The sequence below is a fragment of the Chrysemys picta genome, chromosome 5, assembly GCF_011386835.1.
Source record: "Chrysemys picta bellii isolate R12L10 chromosome 5, ASM1138683v2, whole genome shotgun sequence".
NCBI lineage: Eukaryota > Metazoa > Chordata > Testudines > Emydidae > Chrysemys > Chrysemys picta.
Genome location: NC_088795.1, coordinates 21,860,898 through 21,885,571, shown reverse-complemented (window position 1 = coordinate 21,885,571; position 24,674 = coordinate 21,860,898). Strand labels below are relative to the sequence as shown.

The window sequence follows — 24,674 nt, the reverse complement described above, 5'->3', positions numbered from 1 at the left end:
CTGTGGAAATTTGGGAGGCAAAGGAAGCCGCAAGTGCTAGGAACTTCTGGTAAAGGAGAGAGGCAGAGGAAGCCTTCCTTAGATTCTGGGGGGAGGTGAGAGTAAGTAGCAAAAGACTTGTGTAGAAATCTATGGGGATCAGCCTGTAGAAGAGTCAGAGCCAGTATAAGTCACTGCAAGTTGGAGCATGCATAATGTATGTGCTGCCTTTATACAATTAATTAGTAGGATGGGGAAAAAATGATATTTGGAGTGTCATAATTTTAAGATGGTATTTGGATCCTTGAATATCTGAATCAGCATATCAGCCTCTTTGGGAACTCCTTCCTTTTAACTAGCTTAACAAGACTAGCTTCAAGATGTTTTCTGCCACAAAATAAAGGAGTCCCCAGCAGCCTGAACCTCCGCCTCATTATTCCATTTCACATCTTTAGGTCTCCCTCTTCTCCTAAGATCTTTAGGGACAGCTGAGAACTCAATATCTTCATTTTTTATCTTTCAGGCCACCACCTCTTACAAATGCAAGGGGTGGTGAGAAATTGATCTTAGCAGCATTGAAACAAAAAAACAATCCTGCATCAAATAGCTAATAGACACAGGCTAATTAGTTTTCAGATACTGGGGACACTCCAGAACCAGACATGCCAAACCCACGGGGGGGAGGGGGAAACACCAGAAATTGGGCTTGTTTTTGGCTTAATTGGCTTGTGAGTTGCTAGGTTTTGGCTTGTTGCTTGTTTCACTTGTAGCTTCTTGTAGCTTGTTGCTTCTTTTTTTGATTGGCTCCCGGCAAGCGGGGGAGAGAGTCCAGGATACATAGTGGGCCCACCACGGTCCCAGACTGCACTCCGCAGGGATCTGGTCACATAGAGTGTCGGGGTCCTTAGGGATTGGCTTGTTTTGGCCTTGTTTTGAAATGGGATCAGCTTGATTTTTGGCTTACTGTGAAAGTTGGGGTGCTTATTTATCAGGTGAAAGTTGGCAGCTGTGTCCAGAACCCCTTCTGGTGTTACTCGGAAAACGCTGAGTTTCCCCTAGACAGCCACAGGCCCAAGAACTTCAAGTGACTGATAGATGATCTGAAAAGAGTGTTGTCAAATGCCCTAGATATGATTCAGTCTTCTAACTTAATATTGCTTCTGAGCCCCTTGTTGTCAGATGGAGCTAATGATGTCTCTTTATGATAGCATTAGCAGGACACCTGCCCCTGCCATCTGAGGACAGAGATGACTGAAAAAGGCCATTTTGTAAATTGTTTCAGAAGAGCTTGTGAATTCTGTTCCTTTATTACTTCAGACTGAATTATATCTTATCATTAATGTCTGACTGAACTTGTGAATATGCAGTTAAAAAATAAATATATAAGAAAGTTAATCAAGATAACTGGAAGAGGGGGAGGCAGGTTATTTCTGTTTCTTCCGCTGAGCTTCAATATCCTCTGTTGGATGCTGCACTTAAACTTCTGGGCATAAATATATATATCGTCTGAGAGTTTAATACTGTAAGGTGCTAAGAGCCCTCAGCTTCCACAGAAGTTAATGGAAAGCAAGGGCACTCATTGCATTGCAGAAACAGGCCTTATGTGCATATTTAATATGTTAATATATTACCATTATGGAATTCTTACAATGCTGAAATAGCCTTACTAGGCACTGACATTTTTTCACTGAAGCACAGGGAGCATCCAGTGCTGATGCTAAGTTACTAAAAATTTCAGAATTTCTATTTTAAATATTAGAAAGTAACGAAACAGAAACGAGCACAAGTGAGTGTTTTGCAAATTCTATGACTTCACTGAGAGTTTCGTAATAGGGACTAGGACATCTCTCTCTCGTTTCGTGTTCCCCATTTCAGTTACCTGAACTGAACGTACTAAGAAATACACTGATTGATCGATTGAAAATCATAAAATTACATGATAAATGCCATGATGAACCACCAAATGAAAAAGAAAATGTGTGCCTACTGGGGCATTAACAAGCCATATTTGCCTCAAAATGCTGGTTTGGTAAACAGCTTTTGGAAAAAAATTAAATTCTCGTTGTTTAGTGAGAAAAACCCATCCCAGCTGTGACATATCAGTAATTAGCTTGCCTCCACAGGTGGGCAAGATGGAGGTCATGGGGAAGAGATAAGAGAAGAAACCTGTGTATGGGGCTGGAGAGGAGTTGTGGACTCTGGGAGAGGCCAGACTCCATGCAAGAAACCCTGGATGTGGGTGCGGGATATAGAGCAAGAGAACAAACCCTCCTGGAAGTCGGGCTGGGTCTAGCTGGAGACTGGAGTGAAGACTCTCTTTGTTTTGGACTATCAGGGAGAGATACCACTGAGTTCCGTTGCTGAAAGATTTTGGAAAAATTTGAGGCATGGTGCTGCACCTAGGCCACCATCAGGTGCACAGGAGCTGTCTGACCCTGATACATTTACAAACAAGTGCACCTACCATGTGGGAAGCCCAGACATTTCAAAATATACTAGTGCTTGAGAACCAGATAATGAAATTGTTTGGAAATTGACTAGAAACAGGAGAAACTAATAATAATTTAGCCCCAATCCAGCAGCTGGATCTGTGCAGGTAACGGGGCTCCTGTGTCTCACGCAGGAGTGGAGGTAGTCAGCCTGGATCTCATTGCAGGATCAGGGCCCTAAATTGTTGATGATAGCATAGTTAAGGGTTGGTTATTGTAATAGTTTTTTTAAGCTGTTTAATACCAAGTAAATCATTTAGTTATTGACAGGGTGGGCAATAAACAGCTGAGGCAAACAGATTATGAATTCTGTTTTTGTTTGCCAGCGTGTGTCCACTAACTGCTAATAATCAATCTCTAATCTCTTTACAGATTTCGAACCTCTACATATATGACACTGTGCTTTTGTTGGCTAATGCTTTTCATAAGAAGCTAGAGGACCGGAAGTGGCACAGCATGGCTAGCCTGACTTGTATCAGAAAGAATTCCAAACCTTGGCAAGGAGGGCGATCCATGCTGGATACCATCAAGAAGGTACCTTTCTCCTATATTTCATTCTCTTTAGTTTCCACTCCAGTGAGGAACAAATCCCATTTGATGAAAGGTGTTCTATTTTTGCTAACAGCAGTATCTTTCCAAAAGCCATAGCATTAGTGCAATGACAAAACAAGTTCTAATGGAAAACTCTCCTTAAAGATTTTTGTTTTTTTGTTTTGTTTTGTAATGGGCATATTTGAAACAAAAATATTATGGTTGCTGAATATCAGACCCACGGGTATTTCAAGCACAAAAAAAAATCACATTATTTTTGTGCCCAGGAGGTAGGAAGGTAAAAAAACACAGATCAGTTTTTCTAAGATAATTGATATTAGAATTGCAGTCCTTCCTTTGTCAGTAAAACAGTATAAGAAAAAAGGTGGAACAATTGCATCCAGCTAATATTCTGTGCAATTCATTATTAAAATCCTACAGGCATAATGTAATAGAATCATACAAATCAGAGCCAGAAAAACCCTATTAAGTCATCTAGTCTATACCCTGCCAGTACAGGATTGTTCCCTATGGTATAATTTATACTGCTTTGTCCAGCTTTGTTTCCCAAGGAATGGGCTTCCACTGTTTCTCTTGGAATATTATTTCATATCCTAATTATACTCAGTGTCAAGAAACTTTTTCTTGATATTCAGTCTTATTTTCTGGCATTTAGTGTTATACTATTATTCCTAGATGTTCCTTTCCTTTCTTGTTGTTTATACCCTTCAAATATTTGTAGACTATTGCCATGGCATTCCCTGGTCAGCACCTATCAAGAAATACATAGTGTGTTTAATCTTTCCTCATAAGTCAGTTGATCCAGATTCCTAATCATATTAGTATCTCTTGTTTGAAATCCTTCCAATTTGTCAATATCTTTCTGGTAATGATGTACATGCAATGTATATGTACACAGTTCTGGCAATTCCTATATTGTATTAATGAAGGAAAACTACAGTGATTTTCAAAAATTACAAAACTGTTTAATCTTATTTTAAGAAGAACTGAAGTGTCTTTTTTTCAAAAGGCAGTTAACATAAAAAAACACAACACTTTTTAAAGTAACGAGAGGCAGCCATTTTGGGGTCAGAGCCTAAGCCCTACAGAGCAGGTAGACTTGGCAGCAACAAAGATGGCTTCTTTCAACCAGCTTCATGCTGCTCCCAATCCTGGGGCCAATCTGCACTAGTCCTGGTGTAAAGCAAAACAGCCTCAGGCCCAGTTTGTATGCTACTGACTGCTCCTGGCCCCGCCAGGTCCCATTCTTGTCGCTGGAGTTCACCAGCATGTAGAGACACCTACGCCATGTCTTCTATACCAGGGGGCAGTAAGTAGCTTAAATACCTTTACAATGGTACTTAAGTTACCAGAGAAATCCATCAAGCAGATTTGGCTGCTCCTATGTTTATTTGATCTATACACTACACCTTCCCAGGCTTGGTTGCTCCTAGGGTATCCTTCCTCAGGAGCTGTCTTTGCTAAATCCTAGCACACACCCTTTCTCTCTGAGGGCTACTTTCACTTACTCATACCTGAGTGGGACACTCAGCCAACAAACCCACTTTACCTTTTCCCATTAGGATTAACACTTGTTATCTGAATGGGGCATTTCAGACAAATATAACCAGCCATGTCAGATTCTCTAAACTGAGTCTAGGGATACACAGCCTTGAAAGGGATGTCTGACTGCATTTCTACTTTTTTTTCTTAGCTTTCTTGTGACATGTACCATTCCCATTCTCCTGCATGAGCATCATTTATGCTCAAAAAGAAGAACAGGAGTACTTGTGGCACCTTAGAGACTAACAAATTTTCTAAGGTGCCACAAGTACTCCTGTTCTTCTTTTTGCGGATACAGACTAACACGGCTGCTACTCTGAAACCTATCATTTATGCTGTTTCTTACCATGCTATCAGCTTTTTGCTTTCAAATGCTGCAGAGTTTATTAAATTCTGTGCCATGTCATCCTCACTAACATTTCCAGTTTGTCTTTTTCTATGTCCTGCCTTTTATAACAGGATGATTAATAAAACAAAGTCCTCCTGTGACCTTTCACACAAGACCTACACTGTGTGAAGATTAATCCGTGAAGCGATTCTCCTTGAAACATAAAGAGAAATGACCAACCAAAGGAAATGTGAAAGTCTTTGAGAAGGCAGGAGCAAATTAAAACCCTATGTAAGGGATGTGGGTTAGATCACTAGTGGATTAACTGAAAGTGTGGTAATTCCTGAAATGTGCAGCCCTAGCCAGAGGTTGAGTTCCTTGTCTTTGTCTCTCCTGGCCCCGTTTGCAAAAATTGGCTTTGGTGAGAAGTCAAAGTTTATAAACTGAAGGCACATCTGAGTATTGTTTGTACTGTACCATCTTGACAGAAGAAGATTTTTCAAGTGCAAAATGCTACAGCTGTTACAAAGCGAAATCAAATCCAAATGCATAGCCTCCCATGTGTATGCAGTCCTCCACTTCCACACATGAACAGGAGCCTACGTTCATGGGCCAGTGCTGGAATAGCATGGAGAGGTGGATTTCTCTTTGTGCCATGCTCCCCTTTTCCTTTGAACACATAAAAGCCCCTTCGTAGGAGTCTTGCCGGATCCCTACTTTGTAGTTTTGGTAAAATGCAGGCCAGACGTGACTGTCGCTATCATAGACAGACTATGTCTACGTCATAAGTGGCAGAAAACTTCTTAAAAAACAGACACCCTTTCCCTATTGAGGATTTCTTCATCTGCTTCCCGTTGGGTCCTAGTGCTCTGCCTTTTTCTCTCCCTCATCCCTTGCCCTGGCATCACTGAACATTCAAGACCCAATCGCACTCCAGATGTTCTCCTCCCCACTGAAGATCTCTCTCCTCTGTCTCCTTCAGCGGAGTACAGCCCAGTGCTGAGCAAATGCTTAGGATTTAACTGGGTCTGCCTCGTCTGAGACTAGATAAGGCAGAGTGAGTTGCGCCCCGATGAGTGTATTAGCCTGGAGACTCTGCTCAGGGCCGGCTCCAGCATTTCTGCCGCCCCAAGCAAAAAAAAAAAAAAAAAAAAAGCCGGCAATTCAGCAGCAGGTCCTTCGCTCCTAGAGGGAGTGAGAGACCTGTCACCCCCGAATTGCCGCAGGTGCCGCCCCTCTCCCTTGGCCGCCCCAAGCACCTGCTTGTTAAGCTGGTGCCTGGAGCCGGCCCTGACCCTGCTTAATGCCATTCTGCTCTAGGATAGGAAAAGGACCCTCTCTTGGTCTCCTTCTGTCCATTTCCCAAAAGGGAGAGGAGTGTGAGTGTGAAGGGAGCAGTGATTATGGTGTTTCTGGGAAAGGGCTGTCGGTATGTAGGGGGGCAGGATCGTCTGAGAGCATTGGTGCATGTATGGCAATGTGTGTCAGAGTAGAAATGCTTGTGCATATCTAGAAAGGGGCAGTGGCTATGTCTGGTGGGCGGGGTTTGTGTCCACGAAAATGAAGAAAAGAGTATCTGAATAATGGGTTAGGTGGGAGAGAACAATGAATAAGAGTCTGTGGGAAGGGAGCAAAGAGAGAGCTGGGGAACCCCAGAAAAGAGTAGCGAGTTTGAAGGAGAGGCGAGTTCCTGAAACAGCACTGTATAGAAGGGAGGGAGAGAGGAAAAAATATTACCCACTAAAGGAAAAATAACTTTGAGGGGAAAACAGGATTAAAAAAGGAAGGGAATGTGTTCTGTCATATAGTTAAAGGAAAGAAAAATGCAAAGGAGACATAGTAAAGTTTTCTTTTTAAAATGATTTGCAAGGAAGTGTAATGCTACTAGGGGACATGGTCTACCTACTGAACTTCACCTATAGTAGCTAAAATCCTAGAGATGGGCTTGGGGCTTGGAAGCACCTGGGAATGTGAGAGAGACTTGCTCAGCTGGATTCTTCCCAAGCCAAAACTGTGGGTCTGTGTTGTAGGAGCATTGGCAGTGTGGAGGCCGAGGCTCTCCATCTACATTCTCTTTGCATCTAGGAGATCCCCCAAGTTCCATAGGTTTTGGTGGTGAACCAAAGAGAATACCCTATCCCTCCTGCCATGAGGGAATATACAGATAACTCTGTGAGCTAAAACTCAGATTTTCCTAGTGGATGTAATCAAACCCGTTGGAAAAAGCAGATTCTGCTTCCTGCCAATCTGTTCCTCCAAAATTAAGATTAGGTTGCATGCATTTGTTTAGATTGATTTAGATGGAGCTTCCCTCAGAGACATGAAATAATAATACATTTTTACTTATTATAGGGCACCCATGCCCATGATGGCTTGTATATACCTAACAAAATATAACTTAAAAATAATTATACCTTGGTTTTTAAAATGGTGACCGCAGACTAATTAGTTCCCAAGCAATAATTCTAGGGATGGGTAAAAGTTAGATTTTCACTCTCTGATTTGTGTGCCTATATGGGAGAAGGTAGGGAGAACATAGTAATGTTCACTGTATTCAGGGAATTCTACATATTGGAATAGTTCCTGGAGTACCCCAATGAGCATCTTACCTAAATTGGTTTAAATAAATAACACAGCCCTTAAATTTAGAAACACTGGACCATGGGTGGAAATACAGTTGAAACTGATAAGGATGGGTGTGCTTAGGGGTGGGTTTCTTGTAATTTCTAATCTAATTTCTGATTTGAAATCCCTACTAGTGGGCTTTTGCTTTTCATTCAGATTCTAACCTCTCTTAAGCTGCAGAAAACCACAGTCTCCACAGTGCAAATTGGACTGTTTGGGGGCTGAGATGAAGATATTGTAATAGTATTTCCTTTCTAACTGCTATAGCTAAGGTTCTGCCAGCCTTTGACATATGAACCCCTGTTCACAGCTCCGCCATAACCATTTGTCCAAGAGTAAAACTTATCATATAATGTCTGGGTCCCACATATAAATATGTTTTTTCTTCACAAAAATCCATTTGGCTATTTAAATGCAAGTATTCATATGAAAGAAATTGAGGTTATCCATTTTTAGTACTCATCTATTAGCTTAGTATTGTAAACATGCAGTTTTTCATTCCATAGCTAGATTCTTATTGTGACATTAAAATAAATGTGGGGCTTTATAGAGCAGATACATTGCACATTCTGTAACAGCTATTCACAAGATTCTGGGTAGTGTTTTGGATTAATGGGCTCAAGGTATATAAATCTACACCATGCACCTAGGTCTATGAATGCAAATGCCTGCTTGCTTGCTTTGATTTCTGCTGCCAGGCCTAAAGCTTGGATAAAGTTCCTCCCTGGCAGTAGATGGGAAAAGTACCTTGAGACCTCGTTGATGTAATTCCCTACAGTCTTTGCATTGACTTTTTGGGGCCTGATACAGAACCTACTAATGAGCTTGTTGGGCTGCCATATCTTAGTTCTTTCTATTTCCAAGAAGTGGAGTATCCATACCCTTCATTGGCTGAGAGAAAGGCCTGAACAAGGGAACAAATGGAATAGGACTCAGAAGCTTGAGAAGGATTTCAAGCAACACACAGGTATGCCACTCCATTCATAGCACCACGTGAAGCATAAACTACCCTGTGGCTTTCGATCTGATATGCATCAGGCAAACTCACACAGGAGTGTAGCATGGCCTAATATTGCAGGAGCTTCTGTGCCAGAAATGCCCACACAGCCAGGCTCTCATACAGCCAATTGCAGGCCCTTTTTGGGCTGAGTTGTGAGAGAAGCAGACTTAGATGAAAGGTGGTTTTGTGAGGAGAAAGGAAGGATCACCAGCCTGAGATCAGTAGGGGGACTGAGTTGGAGAAAAGTTCTCCCTCCTTCCAGGGCTCTGCCTCTTGCTCCCCCTTGGCTGATTGATAACTAGCCCTGTTCTTTGTAGAAACAGCACATGTAACATGGCACACAGGTAGGGTGCTGACCTGCCCTTTGCTTGCCTAGAGTAGGAAATAGAAAAGCCTGAGATTTTCCACACAGCTGATTTTTCCCTCTCTATCTGGGTTTCACCTAACCATTAAAGCTGGACCAAGACAGTTTTAAAGTCAGACTAAGAAAATCTTTGCATCTAGGTAAAATACCTCAATGTATGTGAACTGACCATTGAAATCTGTGGGACTACTTTGATTTATATAGTTGAGAATTAAAAAAGAATTTTTGAGTCAGATAAACTTGAAGCATCAGAGGTAAACTGAGAGGAAGAATCCTGTGCAAGATGTAAAGCAAGTGTAGAGCAGTACAAGAAAGGTAGCAGTAAAAGTGTCAAGGAGTGATGAGAGAGAAAGGTGGAGAACAAGAAACTGTGGAAAGCTGATGGGGTTTTAGGTATATAAGATGAAGAGGGCTGGGAAAGGAACAAGCATCTAAGAAATGGAGAGATTGTTTAACTGGTAAAAGAAGTGAATATTTAAAAAGAAGCAATGGAACTTGGTTCTTACCAAAGACTGGATTGTAACTAGAGCTGGTTGGAGAAACTTCAGAAGACACACATTCCCTCAGAATATGCAGTTCCATCAAACTCAAAATGCTTCACAAAATTGGGTCAGTTTTGCTGGAACTTTGTTTTGGAAGGAAACTGGAGGGTGCGGGGCCAGAAGACGTCTCATTTCTACATTTTTGGAACAAAACATGTAGATGTTTTTTGATTTAAAGGGACTACTTATTTTGGATTTTTTTTTATTTTGTGTAATACAAAGTTTAAGATGTCAAAATTAAAATAAAATATTTAGCTTCTGTTAAAGCAAAACATTTCAGTCAACATTTAAAAAAAACAGCTTTTTCCTTCATTGAGCATTTTGAAAAGTTTAATTTTCATTCTGATTCGGAACAAAGCCAAATTTCAAAATCTTTGTTAAAAATGGAATTTACACCCTCCACCCAGCTCTAATTTATAGCTTTACTATCCAGTATGAGAACCAGGGAAAGGATAGCTATGCTGTTCCCAAACCAGAGCAGGAATCAGACACTGACTGTGTGAGTCTCAGTCTGGTCAGTTTCCCCTTTTACATTGACTCAGCTCTACTAGTTGGTGCATTGGATGGAAGGGTAGTGCCTAGAGCCAAAGATGTGCCTACACCCTGCCAGTCTGCATGGGAAGGAGAGTAGTGAAGGCTGGTCTCCCTTCTGTATAGGTGATGTGGGTAATGTGAATAAAGGAGGCTTTGTTACAAACCCTACTCTCATGTATAGGCATGCAAGATGGGCTCATGATTGAGCCCAAAGTTAGATAAAAGTTCGATACCCAAAGAAATTGATGTAAACTCTTCAGAGGGAAAAAATATTTTTTTAAAATGTGCATTCCAAAATAGGAGATCAAGGAATGGCACCATCTGACAATATTTCAGACTCAGATGGAATCTAGCTCAAATTCCTGGGGGGGAAAACCAGGACAAGAAATCCGTGACTCTTTAAAAGATACACACTGCAATATTTAGAAAATATTCAGAAGCAGGGGAAGTGGTAATACAGTAGAAAGAAAATTCTACCTGCAGTGTCATCTGTTGAAAATAGTAGCAGTCCTCTGAGATGAATGAAGAATCTTGCTGTTTGCAATTATTGGAGCAGGAGAAGTACTTGGGTAGGAATGCAAAAAAGGTGTTTGGTTGTTCCACTTTTGTGCTGCCTTTTCCCCACTGTTTGTGAATTTCACACAGGAAAAAACAATTTTCACACCTGTGTAGAGAGCTAGCACGGGGCCTGTGCACCAGTTAAATCCCACTGAAGCTGTCACAATTCATAAACATAAAGCCATGTTTGCAAAGTATTTTAGAACACAATAAATGGTTAAATTCATCAAGTAATTCATTCATTCAGAATGCATTTTACCAGCTCCAGCAATTAGTTTTAAATGTGTCTATTTTTTTTTCTTTAAAAGCAAATATCCCCAAGGATTCAAGCCTTGACTAATTTTATTAGTCAATGAAGACATTAGAATGTGAAGAAAATAAGGCAGTAACATAAAACAATGATAGTGGTAGAAAATACTAATCTTCCTGAATAGTCTCAGAATAAATTAAAGTAGGATTATAGTGATTATTATGACTGAGGAAAAATGACGCCATATTATGGCATATATTTGCTCTCTTCACCACTCCTATCCTCATGTCTTCCCAGTCACATTTGTTTAGTTTACTTGTATAAAAAAAGTTTTTACCACTCCTAGCACTGTAAAGCCCATCTATCTGTGGAAGAGCAAGCTGTATTTTATTCTGCCTCATGAATCATCTACAGAATTGTCTTCTAAATTCTAATTCAGAATTTGTTATTGTTAGTGATGGTGTATGAAGCAGAAGGGACACCGTTTGTTTTTCAGGTAGCGGATTAAGCTTGCATTGCTGGCAATTAGAAAAATTGTGTTTTGAAGTTGTAAACTGAGCAAATTTGATGCTGCAGACGTTGATGGAGAATAAATATGCAACACAAGGATGTAATGTTTATAGTAATTTTTGTGTGCATGTCTGTACTTTAAAAAAGACGATGTTTTTAAAAACAAGAAGAAACAGTGAAGATAAATATCTTACAGTGGATTGGCAACCTGGCTTTTCCATATAAGGTCCCAAGTGTGCTGTAGAAGTGTGTTAAGTAACAATATAAATGTTTGTTCTTGCCAGTGTAAATGGGACTAAGCCATGTTTTAATAGTGCTCCCAAATCTTGCAACAGCTGTGCAGAGTTGAAGGCACGATTTAGGAACATTGTCGAAACACTATTTAATCTTGACAACCGTTGCTCTTCACTGTTTTAACTGTGTCAGGACATTACTCAGTTGCAAAAGGATCTTCTAGCTCAGTAGATTTATAATGTAGATCATAAGTCTGTTTTCATTTGGTTTGTTTTTGTTTCAAATTAATCCCTTTTCTACAATAATTTGAATGTTATTACAAACTTATTTGACTGTCTCAGCTATTATCCTAATAACCACATTAAAACGGAGAGAATTTTGAGGCATCTCTTCACATAGAGAAAATCAAGGAGGCTGTTAAACCAGTGCAATCCTATAAGTGACCAATTCCTTTACATGCACCCTCCGCCATGCAGTGCAGAAGGGACAAAATCCACAAAACAAGCCTAATGGCTTCACTTGCTGGAGAAAGGTAATTAGGTAGGGCAACTGGCCTCCTTCTTCCTCAAATAGCTTTGACTAGCGCTGTTGATTAATCACAGGTAATTCACGTGATTAACTCAAAAATGAATTGTGATTAGTTGCAGCTTTAATCACACTGTTAAACAATAGAATACCAGTTGAAATTTATTAAATATTTTGGATGTTTTTCTACATTTTCATATATATTGTATTCTGTGTTGTAATTGAAATCAAAATGTATATTATTTTTAATTACACATATTTGCACTGTAAAAATGATAAAAGAAATAGTATTTTTCAATTTACCTCATGCAAGTACTGTAGTGCAATCTTTATGAAAGTGCAACTTACAAATGTAGATTTTTTTTTTTGTTACATAACTGCACTCAAAAACAAAACAATGTAAAACTTCAGAGCCTACAAGTCCATTCAGTCCTACTTTTTGTTCAGTCAATCACTAAAATAAACAAGTTTGTTTTACATTTACAGGACATAATGCTGCCCTCTTCTTATTTACAATGTCACCAGAAAGTGAGAACAGGCATTTACATGGCACTTTTGTAGCCAGCATTGCAAGGTATTTACGTACCAGATATGCTAAACATTCGTATGCTCCTTCATGCTTCGGCCACCATTTTAGAGGACATGCTTCCATGCTGATGACTCTGGTTTAAAAAAAAATGCACTAATTAAATTCGTGACTGAACTTCTTGGGGGAGAATTGCTCTGTTTTACCTGCATTCTCCCATATATTTCATGTTATAGCAGTCTCTGATGATGATTCAGCACATGTTGTTCATTTTAAGAACACTTTCACTGCAGATTTCACAGAACGCAAAGAAGGTACCAATGTGAGATTTCTAAAGATCGCTACAGCACTCAAACCTAGGCTTAAGAATCTGAATGGCTTTCCAAAATCAGAGAGGGACGAGGTGTGGAGCATGCTTTCAGAAGTCTTGAAAGAGCAACACTGTAATGCAGAAACTACAGAACCCAACCCACCAAAAAAGAAAATCTACCTTCTGCTGGTGGCATCTGACTCTGATAATGAAAATGAATGTGCAACAGTCTGCACTGCTTTGAATTGTTATCGAGCAGAACCCGTCATCAGCATGGACGCATGTCCCCTGGAATGGTGGTTGAAGCATGAAGGGACAGGTTTCTCACATAATCTAAGATCAGTTATTGTTACATTATTCTCCCAAAGCCATGTGATTGCACAAATGTGTTCTAGTTACAGACCAGACTCCATCATAAATGAGTATCTCAAAATACACAGAAATATTTAAAAAACAGGTGAATAAGCAGAGAGGTACTGTTATGCATACGACTTAAATTCAGAATGAGGATAGAAACAATACTAATTAACTTTATCTGACTGTACAATATATCTTCTTTTCTCTACAATTCCAGCACTTAAGAATCTGGGCAAATAAAAAAATACTTTTTTTTTTTTTTTTTTTTTGGTACTGATGTCATACAAACTCTGGCAATGAAACCTGTTTGTCAGCACTGGGAAAGGAAAATGTTGGAAGTGCTGTTGCATGCAATTATTTAGATATCCTATTTTATCAGAAATTTAGTATGACACCTTCAAATGCTACAGCATTCCTGTCTCATCCTCTACAAATAACATGATGTTTTACTTAGATTTCCTTATTGTCACAGGGTGTACTAATCACTGGTGTGGCGCCTTCTTCTAGCTCAACTGGAGATCCTCCTTGGATTGCACACCTTAGAGTCTCTCTCTCCAGACGTGATTGTTCCCTGTTCATGACGGAGTGTGCTCCCTCTTCATGGCTTGACCCTTCTGGGGTATCAAAGTCCCTTTAGATAAACTCTCTCAAGCAGTCTAACCTATCCTCAGCCCAGACTGTGCCCTTCCCCAGGGGCTGGTAGAGGAATCCGAGCTCATTTACTGCTCCGGGCTGAAGTCCAGGGACCCTATGTCTAGCAACCACAGTCTATACAATCTCAAACCTTGTTGCTGTTCCCCTGGGCTCCTTCCTACATTTCCTCCCTAACTTCTGGCCCCTGCTGGGTCACCACTGGAGCTTCCTTTGCCTACTGTGGCTACTTAACCTCCCCTCGGGTTTTTGCCAGAGTCTGTATTCCCAGGCATGATCCCAGGGCTTATTTTCCCCTAGAACTTCACCTTGTCTCTTGCCAACTCCCCTCCTCTCTAAGGAGAGATTTCAGAGCTCCTCCTGTCCCCTTCTTTTCTTTTCTTTTCTTTTCTTTTCTTTTCTTTTCTTTTCTTTTCTTTTCTTTTCTTGTTGTTTTATGGTACAGCAGCCTCAGCAGGTGAGGCTATAAGCATCACCTACTGCAGGTTATGCTTAAAAAAAAAATGTGTATCCTCCTCCCCAGTCCTGTATCCTTTGAAAAGCCAAGTAATGCCTTTTTAATTCTACCCCTCTTTCCTGGTACTCTCTCCAATCCCTTCAGACTATATTCTTTCACCTTGAGGGTCTCAATTCTTCATAGACAATCTTTCTTTCTATGTAAATCTGCCTGCACTGCCACAGCAGACACTCAACTGTTTCTTGGACTTTGTGTGTATCACACAACACATCTTTGTGCTTTGTTTAGTAAATATAAATTACGATTTAACTCACAATGACCTGTTAGCACTCTAAATATAGTTACTTCATTTCTTTTATCATGGGTATTAAGTATCCCATTATCCTCAACGTTAAGATGTATTTCGTAGAACCCTCATCCTTTTTTCTCTTTGGTGCATGATTCTTGCCATTCCTTCTTAAGTTCTCTCTTAACCAAGCTTTTGAAATCTCATTTATTCAGAGGGACTGTTACATCAACCTCCTCAGTTTTAAGGCATTTTTTTGCTGCTTTATCTGCCATTTTGTTGCCTGGAATCCTGACATGCGACGGAATCTTTCCTATTACTATGGTATACCCAGTTGTACTCTCTCTGTAGTTAAGAACAATATTTCATTGATTAAATCATTCCTGCTTTCCGAGGCTTCCTTCCTAATTGCCATTATATCCGACAAAGAGTCAGATAGGATAGAAATCATAGTTGGGTATACATCCCTAATTCCAGGTCAGTGCCAACAGTATGTCTGTCAATTTGGCTGTCATAATAGGCATAATATGACTACCTGTGTTGTGATCCCTAGATCCATCAGTGTAGATTTGGCAATGCTGACCCCATTTGCCCTATACAAACTCATAAACTGTAGATGTCATATCTGACAGTCATGCTCTTCCCTTTGTTCTATCCTATAATTCCAATTCCACAATTGGAGAGACAACCATCCAACTATAGTTTGATTTCACACGATTAAAGATTTTAATTTCTTCTAGACCTTCCTTTTCATCCAAATATTTTTCTCACCTTTTGACCCCGTTACCCCGTGGGAGTTTGTGGAGCCCCGTTACTTCTTGTCTACTTAATTCCCAACAGTCCTCGTCTATTCTTTTAGTACTCTTATCTTCACTATTTTAATTAACCTTAGCCAAAAAGGTTAACTCTAACTATTTCATCCTTAAAGCATTTCTCTGGTTGCTATCTGCAGCACACACAACCGAGTCATAATATTCATACCACATGCAATTCATAGAGCCTTAGGCTTGGATCAGCTTTAATTTTTTTAGTGTTGATTTAAAAGCTGAATTAAAAGTTTGGCATCCATAATCTAAAACTGGTCTTTTTAATGCCCCGTATACCATCAGCAACATGTTGGTATCTGCACCCCAATTGTTCACAGCAAAACCTTAAGCAGAATTATCCTATCTTTACATTTAGTCTTGATATTATCTGTGTGACTCTTCCAGGTTAGTATGTTATTGAACATAATTCCAAATAATGTAAAATTTTGAACCACCTGTATTTTTTTCTGTAAAGAGATAGATATAGGTTCCATTTTCCCCCAGTTTTCCTTTTTGTGAAGATAATTCCCTTTGTGTTAGCAAGTGAGGACGTAAATCCCCAAATATCTCCACATTCTGAAATCCACCTGAGCAACTCATCGGTTCTCTCCACAGCTATGTTAAGTCTTCTGTGTTTGGCCCATATAGCACTGTCATCTGCAAATAGAGTAATACCTATTCCTGCCCGTATATTCTTCGTGAGATCATTAATTATAATATTATAATGGGGTTAGGCTGATAACACTCCCCTGTGGAATGCCGTTAGTAAGTTTATAAATATTCTGCAAAGCCACCCCTACCCTGACTTGTATGGTTCTGTTGTTTAAATAGAACCAGAACATTCTTCCTCTTATTCCAATTGCAGCTAGTTTATACAGCAAGCCTTCCCTTTGTAGCATGTCATAGGCTTTTTCAATGTCCAAAAAGACATCTACCATAACTATCTGTTCCTAGTGGGTTTTTGTATTTCTGTTTCTAATCTTACAATATGACCAACTGTGCATCATCCTTTCCTGAAACCACTCTGTACACAGTTTATAATTTCAGTTTGACCAGGTATGCTACTAAACACTTGTATCATTTTCTCCATAATTTTGCCCACATACAATGTGAGGGCAATAGGTCTATTTGCCTCAGGTCTTCTGCCTATTTTGCCAGGTTTTCTTATTGGTGTAATCACTGCTTGCTTCCATTCTGACAGTAGTATTCCTTTTCCCCATATATTATTATGTAATTTCAATACAATTCTTAAACTCCCTTCCAGTAGCTGCTTAAGCATTGCATATGCTATCTTTACCTGGGATTGTACTTTTACTTTTGTGTATAGCATTTTTTGAGTCCTTGTATGCTGAAATTCTCATTTAGTACATCATTTGTATAGTATACCCAGCTATATAAGAACTCTCAATTTTCTTCAGAAAATATTTTTTGTTCGCTCTTTACTTTGATTTGTACTAACTTTTTGGAACTCTTTAGCTAAAATGTCTGCTTTTCCCAAGTTAGAACTTTCAACTTCATCATTTACTATAAGACCAAGTATAAATTTGTTTTTACTCCATACACCATTCATGCTTTTAACTTTTCTACATCTCTGAAACCTTGAAATCTATGTTCATTTTCCCACAATACTTTCTCCAACTCTTTCTTTGCCTTTTTAATAATTGTCAACATAATTAAGACCTTCCTTTATAAATACACATACCCCTCCTCCTCTTGTATTTCTCTGTTATGTCTGATTAAGTCATATCCTGAATTTCTAAACTTGTTTTCTCACTAACCATGTTTTTGGTAGACATATCACATCTGATTTTTTTTTCCATTTCCAATGCCAGGTGCCCCAGAGGGAATGAACAGAACAGGTCATCATCAAGTGATCCATCCCCTGTTGCCCTTTCCCAGCTTCTGGCAAACAGAGGCTAGGGACACTTGAGAGCATGGTTTTGCATTCCCTGTAAGAAAGGATAACAAATGGTTACATATAAAACAAAATTGTAACACACTTTCTAGAGACTAAACTTAATTAACAAGGTATTCTCCTAGCTCCTACAAGATAGCTTACCACAAGTAATTTCCCCAGTTATTCAATAAGATTTTGACCTCTTCTCATAAAATTAAGCTCACTGGCTGCTTGTCCCCACAGATTGAAGGTTTGTATGTACCCTAGATATAGTTCTAAAAGTTCATTGTCTTACCCCTAAACAAGATAACTCCTGCTGTTTACCTCATCCTATTAATTTACTCTGAAGATTTTACAATCCTTCATTAGCATTTGGCTCAGTGGATGAGTGGATGCCCATCGTGAACCGTACAGTACTCAATTTGCATATAACCAGCCAGAGTGAGAGAAGCGTCCTTTCCCCCTTGCCTGCCAGGATTATGTGAATTACTGGGAATGGGCGTCAGAGGAGGGATCACTTGATGATTACCTGTTCTGTTCATTCACTCTGGGGCACCTGGCATTGACCACTGTCGGAAGACAGGATACTGGGCTAGATGGACCTTTGGTCTGACCCAGTATGGCCATTCTTATATTCTTATTACCTTTTGGTGATCTGTCTTAACTCACAGACCTAGGGAATGTAATTTTAGCATATATACATAACTCCTTAAGTATCTATCACTCCTATATACTTCTTGCATTGATTAAGAGGAGCAGTATGACACAGGCTTTCATTAGAGATCTTACATGAATGAGGCCCTCTGCCAGTTGTCATCAAGAGGCCTCGGGTCATAAAGACAAAGACCGGGAGCGTGTGAGTGTGTGATCTGATCAAGAATGGGTGAGGGGGAGAAGAAACAGGAGTGGGATAGAGACAGATTGGAGGGGACAGGACAGAAGGGGGTCATGCTTGAGCAAAATGTTATGAGAACTTGTGCCCACTAGATAACACTCCCCTGCAGAACTTGGAATGGAGTGATGATTCCTGAAACTCACCATTCCGCTGCTGTCAGCAATTATCAGTGAAATCCACTGGCAATGTGTGAGTCTGATCCCCTGCAGTGCTGGTCCACGTAGAGGATGACAAGCTACTATTGCTATCTGTTTCTTCATTAGCTCAAAAGTGCAGAGATCCGTGTCAGGGATCTAAGGTTACACCACTGCTGATGATACGTGTGGGTGATGGTATAATGCCACATGATGGATTTTCTGTTTTCTCAGCCTGCTTTTTTTAAAACCTAGGAAATTACCCAATAAAATAAAAAGAACAATGTTTGCAAAGTCAAATACTCAGTCTTTAATTACATGATCACATATATTTTTTCCATGGAACCCTTCCCTCATTTAGAGCACAGGCTGGACCTGCCTTGTGGATGAATAAGGGTTGTGTAGTAAAGAAGACAAGTGTGTGCTTCATCCCTTGCTTCATCTGTTGCAAAAGATGGGATGTGTCTAGGAAATGAGGCAGAGGTCTGCAATAAGAGAAGGAATGGTTTCATCATTGAATACTGCACTGGAGAATTTGATTCTGTCCCTGATTCTGCCACAGAATTCCTATGTGAGGATGACTAAGTCACTTAAATCAAACTTTCACAGGTGGTCTCTGTGTGTTCCTCATTTTCTAGGTGCCCAACTTGAGACCCTAGAGTCTGAGAACTGCCAAGCACTCGCTGCTGCAACTGAATCTAATGGGAGCTTTGCTTTGAATATATGAAATGAGGTATAGTGCTAAGTACTCTGAAAAATCAAGTCCTAGGTGTCTCAAACTGGGTACCTAAAACTAGTAGATGCTTTTGACCTTAATCTCTCTGTGCTTCAGTTCTCCATCTGTAAAACTATGATAGTGCTATAGGCGCCGACTCCATTTCGTGCTCCGGGGCTGGAGCACCCACAGAAAAAAATTGGTGGGTGCTCAGCACCCACCAGCAGCTCCCCGCCCTGCCCCCGCTCCAGGTTACCTCCGCCTCCAGCGCGCCGCCGTGTCCTGCTTCTCCCCTCTCCCTCCCAGTGCTTGCACCGCGAAACAGCTGATTCGCGGGGCAGGGAGGGATGGGGGAGGAAGGGGAATGTGGCGCGCTGTGGTAAGAGGTGGGGCCGGGGCAGGGGTTTGGGGAAGGGATCCAATAGGGGCAGGGATAGGGCGGAGTTAGGGCAGGGACTTTGGGGATGGGGTTGGGATGGGGTGGGGCCAGGGGTGGGGAAAGAGGGGGGGGGCGTGGGCACCCACCAGCACCGGAGAAAGTTGGTGCCTATGGATAATGCTACCCGCTCATTTCATAGGGGTGTTGTGAAAATAAATTCATTAATGTTTGTGAAGCAAGCAGATGCTGTAGTGTTGAGCATCAGAGAAAAAGCCAATGAGAAAATGAATAATTTGTCTTCAGAGCAGGGTTTGAATAGTGTACAGCAATTAAGGTCTAAGCCAGACACTGAACAATAAAGATAAAACAAAATATTTAATAGCTGCTCATTAATTGAGCACTGTGCATCCTGTGCACTGAATGAGGCAGGAGTGCTGTGATAAAAATAGTATGTGATCATGTAATTAAAGACTATATCATAATGTATTTGCAGAAAGAGGTCAAATTAAGGTTGCAGAAACAACCTTAACTCTGACATTTCCTAACTTTTGAGTATTTAACTTTGCAACCTTAATAATTTTCTTTTAATGGACTTTTGGATGTAATTTCCTAGGATTATTTTTAAAAGGCAAACCAGAAAAAGAGAAAAAAATAAGCACACAGAAATTCCATTATATGGCATCATATTGAAGTCCCTATTATTCATAACAGAGATGGAAACTTAAGATCCACCACTTGACCTGATAGAGTAATTAATAGTAGTAGTAGGTTGATATTTTCTATGTGGACCAGCACTAGACTCGGCTTTCACAGTGGGTGTCACCTATATTTGCTTATAGCAGAGTAATGGTAACACTCAGGGATGTTGGGTTGTATTCTAGGTTCTGGAGGGAAGCACGTTTAGTAGGAATATACTCTTCTTCCCTATCCCCTCCAATATATCCCTGTCCCAGGCCTGTCTTTTTCTCTACCACTGGCTTCTCATCTGAGTCCCATTCTCTTCACATTGTCAGTGCTGGTCTCCACTCCTCAGGTCTTCTGATCTCCGTCCCAGTCTCCTTGCTCAGTAACTCCTAGTCTCACCCCCGCCAGACTCCCTGTCCTAGCCTCCTTACTCAGCCAGTCTGTTTCCTCCCTCCCGCCCTGACCTGTGTATCTTCCTCTCCACCCCAGCCTCCAGTGTCCAGTTGCCTCTCCCCGCACCCATGTTCCCTATCCTCACTTGCTTCAAGTCCCAGTCTCCTTCCTCAAGCTTCTCATTCAGTCTGTGTCTTCATTTCCCCAAACTCCTTATCCCTTTGCCCAGACAGCTGCAGTTCACCCCACACATGCTGGCTCCTTGTCAAACATGTCTCCCTTCCTCCCACCCAACTTGTTCCTAGTCTCCTTGCCCAGCAAGTCCCAGTCTCCATCCCCGCTCAGCCTCCAGTCCCAGTCTTCACTCCCTGGCTTCTTGTCCCAATCTGAATTTCCAGCCTTCCACCACAATATCCTAGGTCAGGATCTTGTCCCCTTTGCATCTGAAGCAGATAAGTTCCCCCTCCACCCTGCTTGGGTACCAATAGGGGAGTCACTCTGCCACCCTGGCCTGGAGTAGCCATTACAGGGAAAGTCTGGGTTTGCCTCTGTAGCCCTGGGCTGGAGGGAGCATGCTCAGTCGCTCTGTGGGGATGGTGCATGCACAGTGTGGTCAGCACTAGGAGAGATGAGAGACTCGAGCATGCTCAGTGAGGATGAATCTATAACTTAGATGAATTTGGCCAAATTTTCATGGGGCAAAGGCACATCCATGACATAAAGAGTGTGCACGCACCCACTGCTGAATTTCAAGACCCTATTCCAAAGTATGGAAATTTACCGAAAAAATTTCAGCCTGAGGCTGATAGCCAGCATAGAAAATTTCAGCCCAAATGGTTTGTTTGGCAGAGCTATAAGCTACTGAAAACAAGGTCTTATAATGGGAAGTGTTAGGCAACTTTAATAATAGGCAGTGCTACCAGTCTTTCCTATATTTCTTGTTGTTATCATTATAATATTAAAATTTGAAAAGGGTGAACATTAACTTCACTTCCACTATCTGTGAGTTCACACTAAAACTGTTCCTGAGTTCCAAAATGTGTTTCCATATCTGGATTTTCCCAAAACTTAAGATGTTTGGATGTAGTTTTTTGACCTCCACTTTAGCAGGTACTTATAGATAGGAGCGTGCTTATGTACCTTGTTGGATCAGGGCCTTGTTTTGCACCATCCATAGTTCATATCCCCTGAGTTTCACTTTGAATTTTTGACTTCAAATAGTGAAACTCCAACTGAATGTGCAATCAGAACTGCAAAGTCTCATCTGATTTTTGACGCAATAGCACAAGGTTAGCAGAGTTGCAAATTGGAGCCACAAATTGGCCTCTCAAATTGGCACTCTCAAAGTGCTTTTTTTAAAAAAACTGGGCTTAGTATCAAATGTATAGTGAAACTAGAAATCAGGTCAGTTTCCAGGGGTTTAAGGTTTCAATGTACATATAAGCTTTTCTTATTATGCAGCTCCAGGTCAGCACAGCTTTAATAGGAGGCTGAACCATGTATGTGGTGTTGAATTATCCCCTGGCATGTACTTCGAGTCAAGCTATGGTATATGTAGCATTTTCATCCCTAATCTTTCCCAATAAAGACTGATTGCTTCATCTCTGCTGTATTGTCACTCACATCAGCCTTACTCAAAAATTGCCTGAAAGTACAGTGCATTGCTGCTTTTCTTGCATTCACAGTGCTGGAAAAGAGCTATCAAGAATTTAGAGAAGTCTCTTGGTTCAGCCACCCAAACCTGTAATCCTGAGAGTTGGGCAGGTTGCTTGGGGTCCAAAGGAGCCAATGTGAACCTTCGCTTCAAACTGAGTATGGTTCCAATCTGAGTCCTTCTTGGAGTAGGGGGTTTGAAAAATTTCAGTTAACTCATTTTCAGTTCCTTTTTCTTGTACATATGTACTTCAAGGGTGAAATCCTGATCCCATTGAAAGCAATGGCAAAACTGCAATTGACTTCCGTGGGACCAGGGTTTCACCCCAAGTTTCTCTTTGGGACCAAAATCTGGAATGCAAGAATACCATAATTAAGACTACTGTTTAGCCTGACTGGAAGCAGAATGTAGATCTTGCACAAAAAAAAACTATTCTAATGAGATTCTCATCTAATTGTGCAGCCTTGAATGTTACAGAGATGACCTGAATAAGCACCAAGTGTCCAATTCACTAATGTTACTTCAGTTTTACTCCTGTGTAACTCCACTGAAATAAATAGTTTCACCAGTGTAAAACTGGAGTAATGCAGTGATGACTCAGGCCCAAATAACTTTTGTTTGCATAGGCAAACTGGGCCTATTGAGGTTCACCTTCTGCTTCTATTTCTGTCTGTTTTGCATAGCTAGAGCATAAGTCCCAAGTGTGAATATATGTATGTATGTATATGTAGTTTAGTTGGATACTTTTGAGTTTTCACTCCATCTTCTTTATTTCCATCAGGGTGGAGTGAATGGCTTGACTGGAGAACTGGAATTTGCAGAAAATGGGGGGAATCCGAATGTCCATTTTGAAATTCTAGGGACCAATTATGGAGAAGATCTTGGCAGAGGCATCCGCAAGGTAAGACTAGATACATGGAATAAAAGTCTAATTTTTGCATGATTTACAGTGTGTTTTCTGTCCAAACAGCAAAGTATTTGATTGCAAATGATAAAACAGGTTATTAGACTGAAAGAAGAACACAAGTGGAAAAAAAGTCTTAAACTTCTGGGTAACCTTATGGTTCTTTATTGCAAGGAAGCATTACAATAGGTTATGTCTAACAGGGGAGTCTGATTTAATAATGCAGAATATGTTAACCTGTTGGTAGTCCTTCCCAAAAGAGCAGTGAAGCCTGTTCTGTAACAGCTACAACTGCTTTCCAAAACAGTAAGTTTTACACTGAAATGCTTACAGAGTAGCCAGTCGTACACTGCAAACTGCATAAGGTCTGAATGAGGCACTATGATTGTTAGATGAATAGAATTCATAGCTATAGAAACAGAAAACCTACTGCAAAATAAAGTATTATAATACTTTAGTATCTGTTTTTCTAGTAATAAGCAGAGAATGATTTAGTAGAAATGACATTTTATACCATAGATCTCCGATAAGAACAGGTACTATGAGTACTAGACAGAAGGAGGCCTCATGAAATACCATGACTCAGATTTTCTTTAGGAGAATTGTTTCAGTCCCAAGAGAAATAATTTATCTTGGCACTTGGGTATTGCTACATTTCCTGCAGAGAAAACTGTCAGTGGGTAAAGATGGTATGAAAGATGATAGAGGTAAATCTTTGGTTGAGATGATGTTGGTATCTTGTTTTTAGGCAGTTTTCTTCCAAGTGATTTGAGGTGGTAAATATAGAGAGACCTACACAGTACCTCTTAGGCAAAATCAAGACTTCTTGGGAGCAGCTCTCATTCAACAATTCAAAAAAAAAAAATTCTGATAGATAACATTGGGACTGCTTGCCATGTTGTACTGGTCCACTTTCTTATTTCACATAAGTGAGGGACATGAGGTGGCTAAGTTAGAGCAAGAGGATGGAGGAAAATGTTTTACTTTCAGTGTGAATAAAAAAGGGAATCTGGTCACATGTGAAAGTCAGTGCGTGCTCAGCTATGTTGTTCACCTACATACATACTACGATGAAAGGCGCAATATGAACCCAGGAGAGGGGAGGTGTGTCCACAGTCCTGAAATACAACTACCTGCTTCTCTACCTGTTCCAGCAATGGAATTGTTATTCCATTCATGTTCTGTCAAGTTTTGTGCCATCATCTGTTGCTGATAACTTAATGTACACAATGTGTGCAGCCATATCACCTTGAACAGAGATTCTGTGGCTGGATCTTGTTGATACTTGGATGTGTCCTTGACAAAGACCCTGAGGACCAAACTATTGGACCTTTCCTTGTTCTCTGAATAATAACTTGAGTCTGATTTTAATATTTCTGAAATTTGTTTCATTTTATGTATTTAAAGAACTATTTAATTTTAAGAGCAACAGACTCATCTTTCCTCTGAACATCCAGTTGTCTTTATTTAACTTAATTAGTCAACTTGGACTCTTTTTTGTAGCTGCAAGCATGTTCGCTTGAATATTGTGTTCAATTCTGGTCTCTTTCTCATGCTCTCTCTCTCTTTCTCTCTCAAAAAAAAGATAGAAAGG

At 40.4% G+C, this 24,674-nt stretch overlaps 1 protein-coding gene across 4 annotated transcripts in view; it reads left to right on the top strand.

Moving 5' to 3' along the window:
- The window catches only part of GRID2 (glutamate ionotropic receptor delta type subunit 2), a 1,049,702-nt gene that overhangs the window by 719,528 nt on the left and 305,500 nt on the right, over positions 1-24,674 (top strand). For all 4 annotated transcript variants that reach the window (XM_065596092.1, XM_008179090.4, XM_065596093.1 and 1 more), the window contains 2 exons: positions 2,841-3,002; positions 22,958-23,077. In XM_065596092.1, the coding sequence (XP_065452164.1) occupies positions 2,841-3,002; positions 22,958-23,077 (282 nt within the window). The remainder of the gene's footprint in view (positions 1-2,840; positions 3,003-22,957; positions 23,078-24,674) is intronic.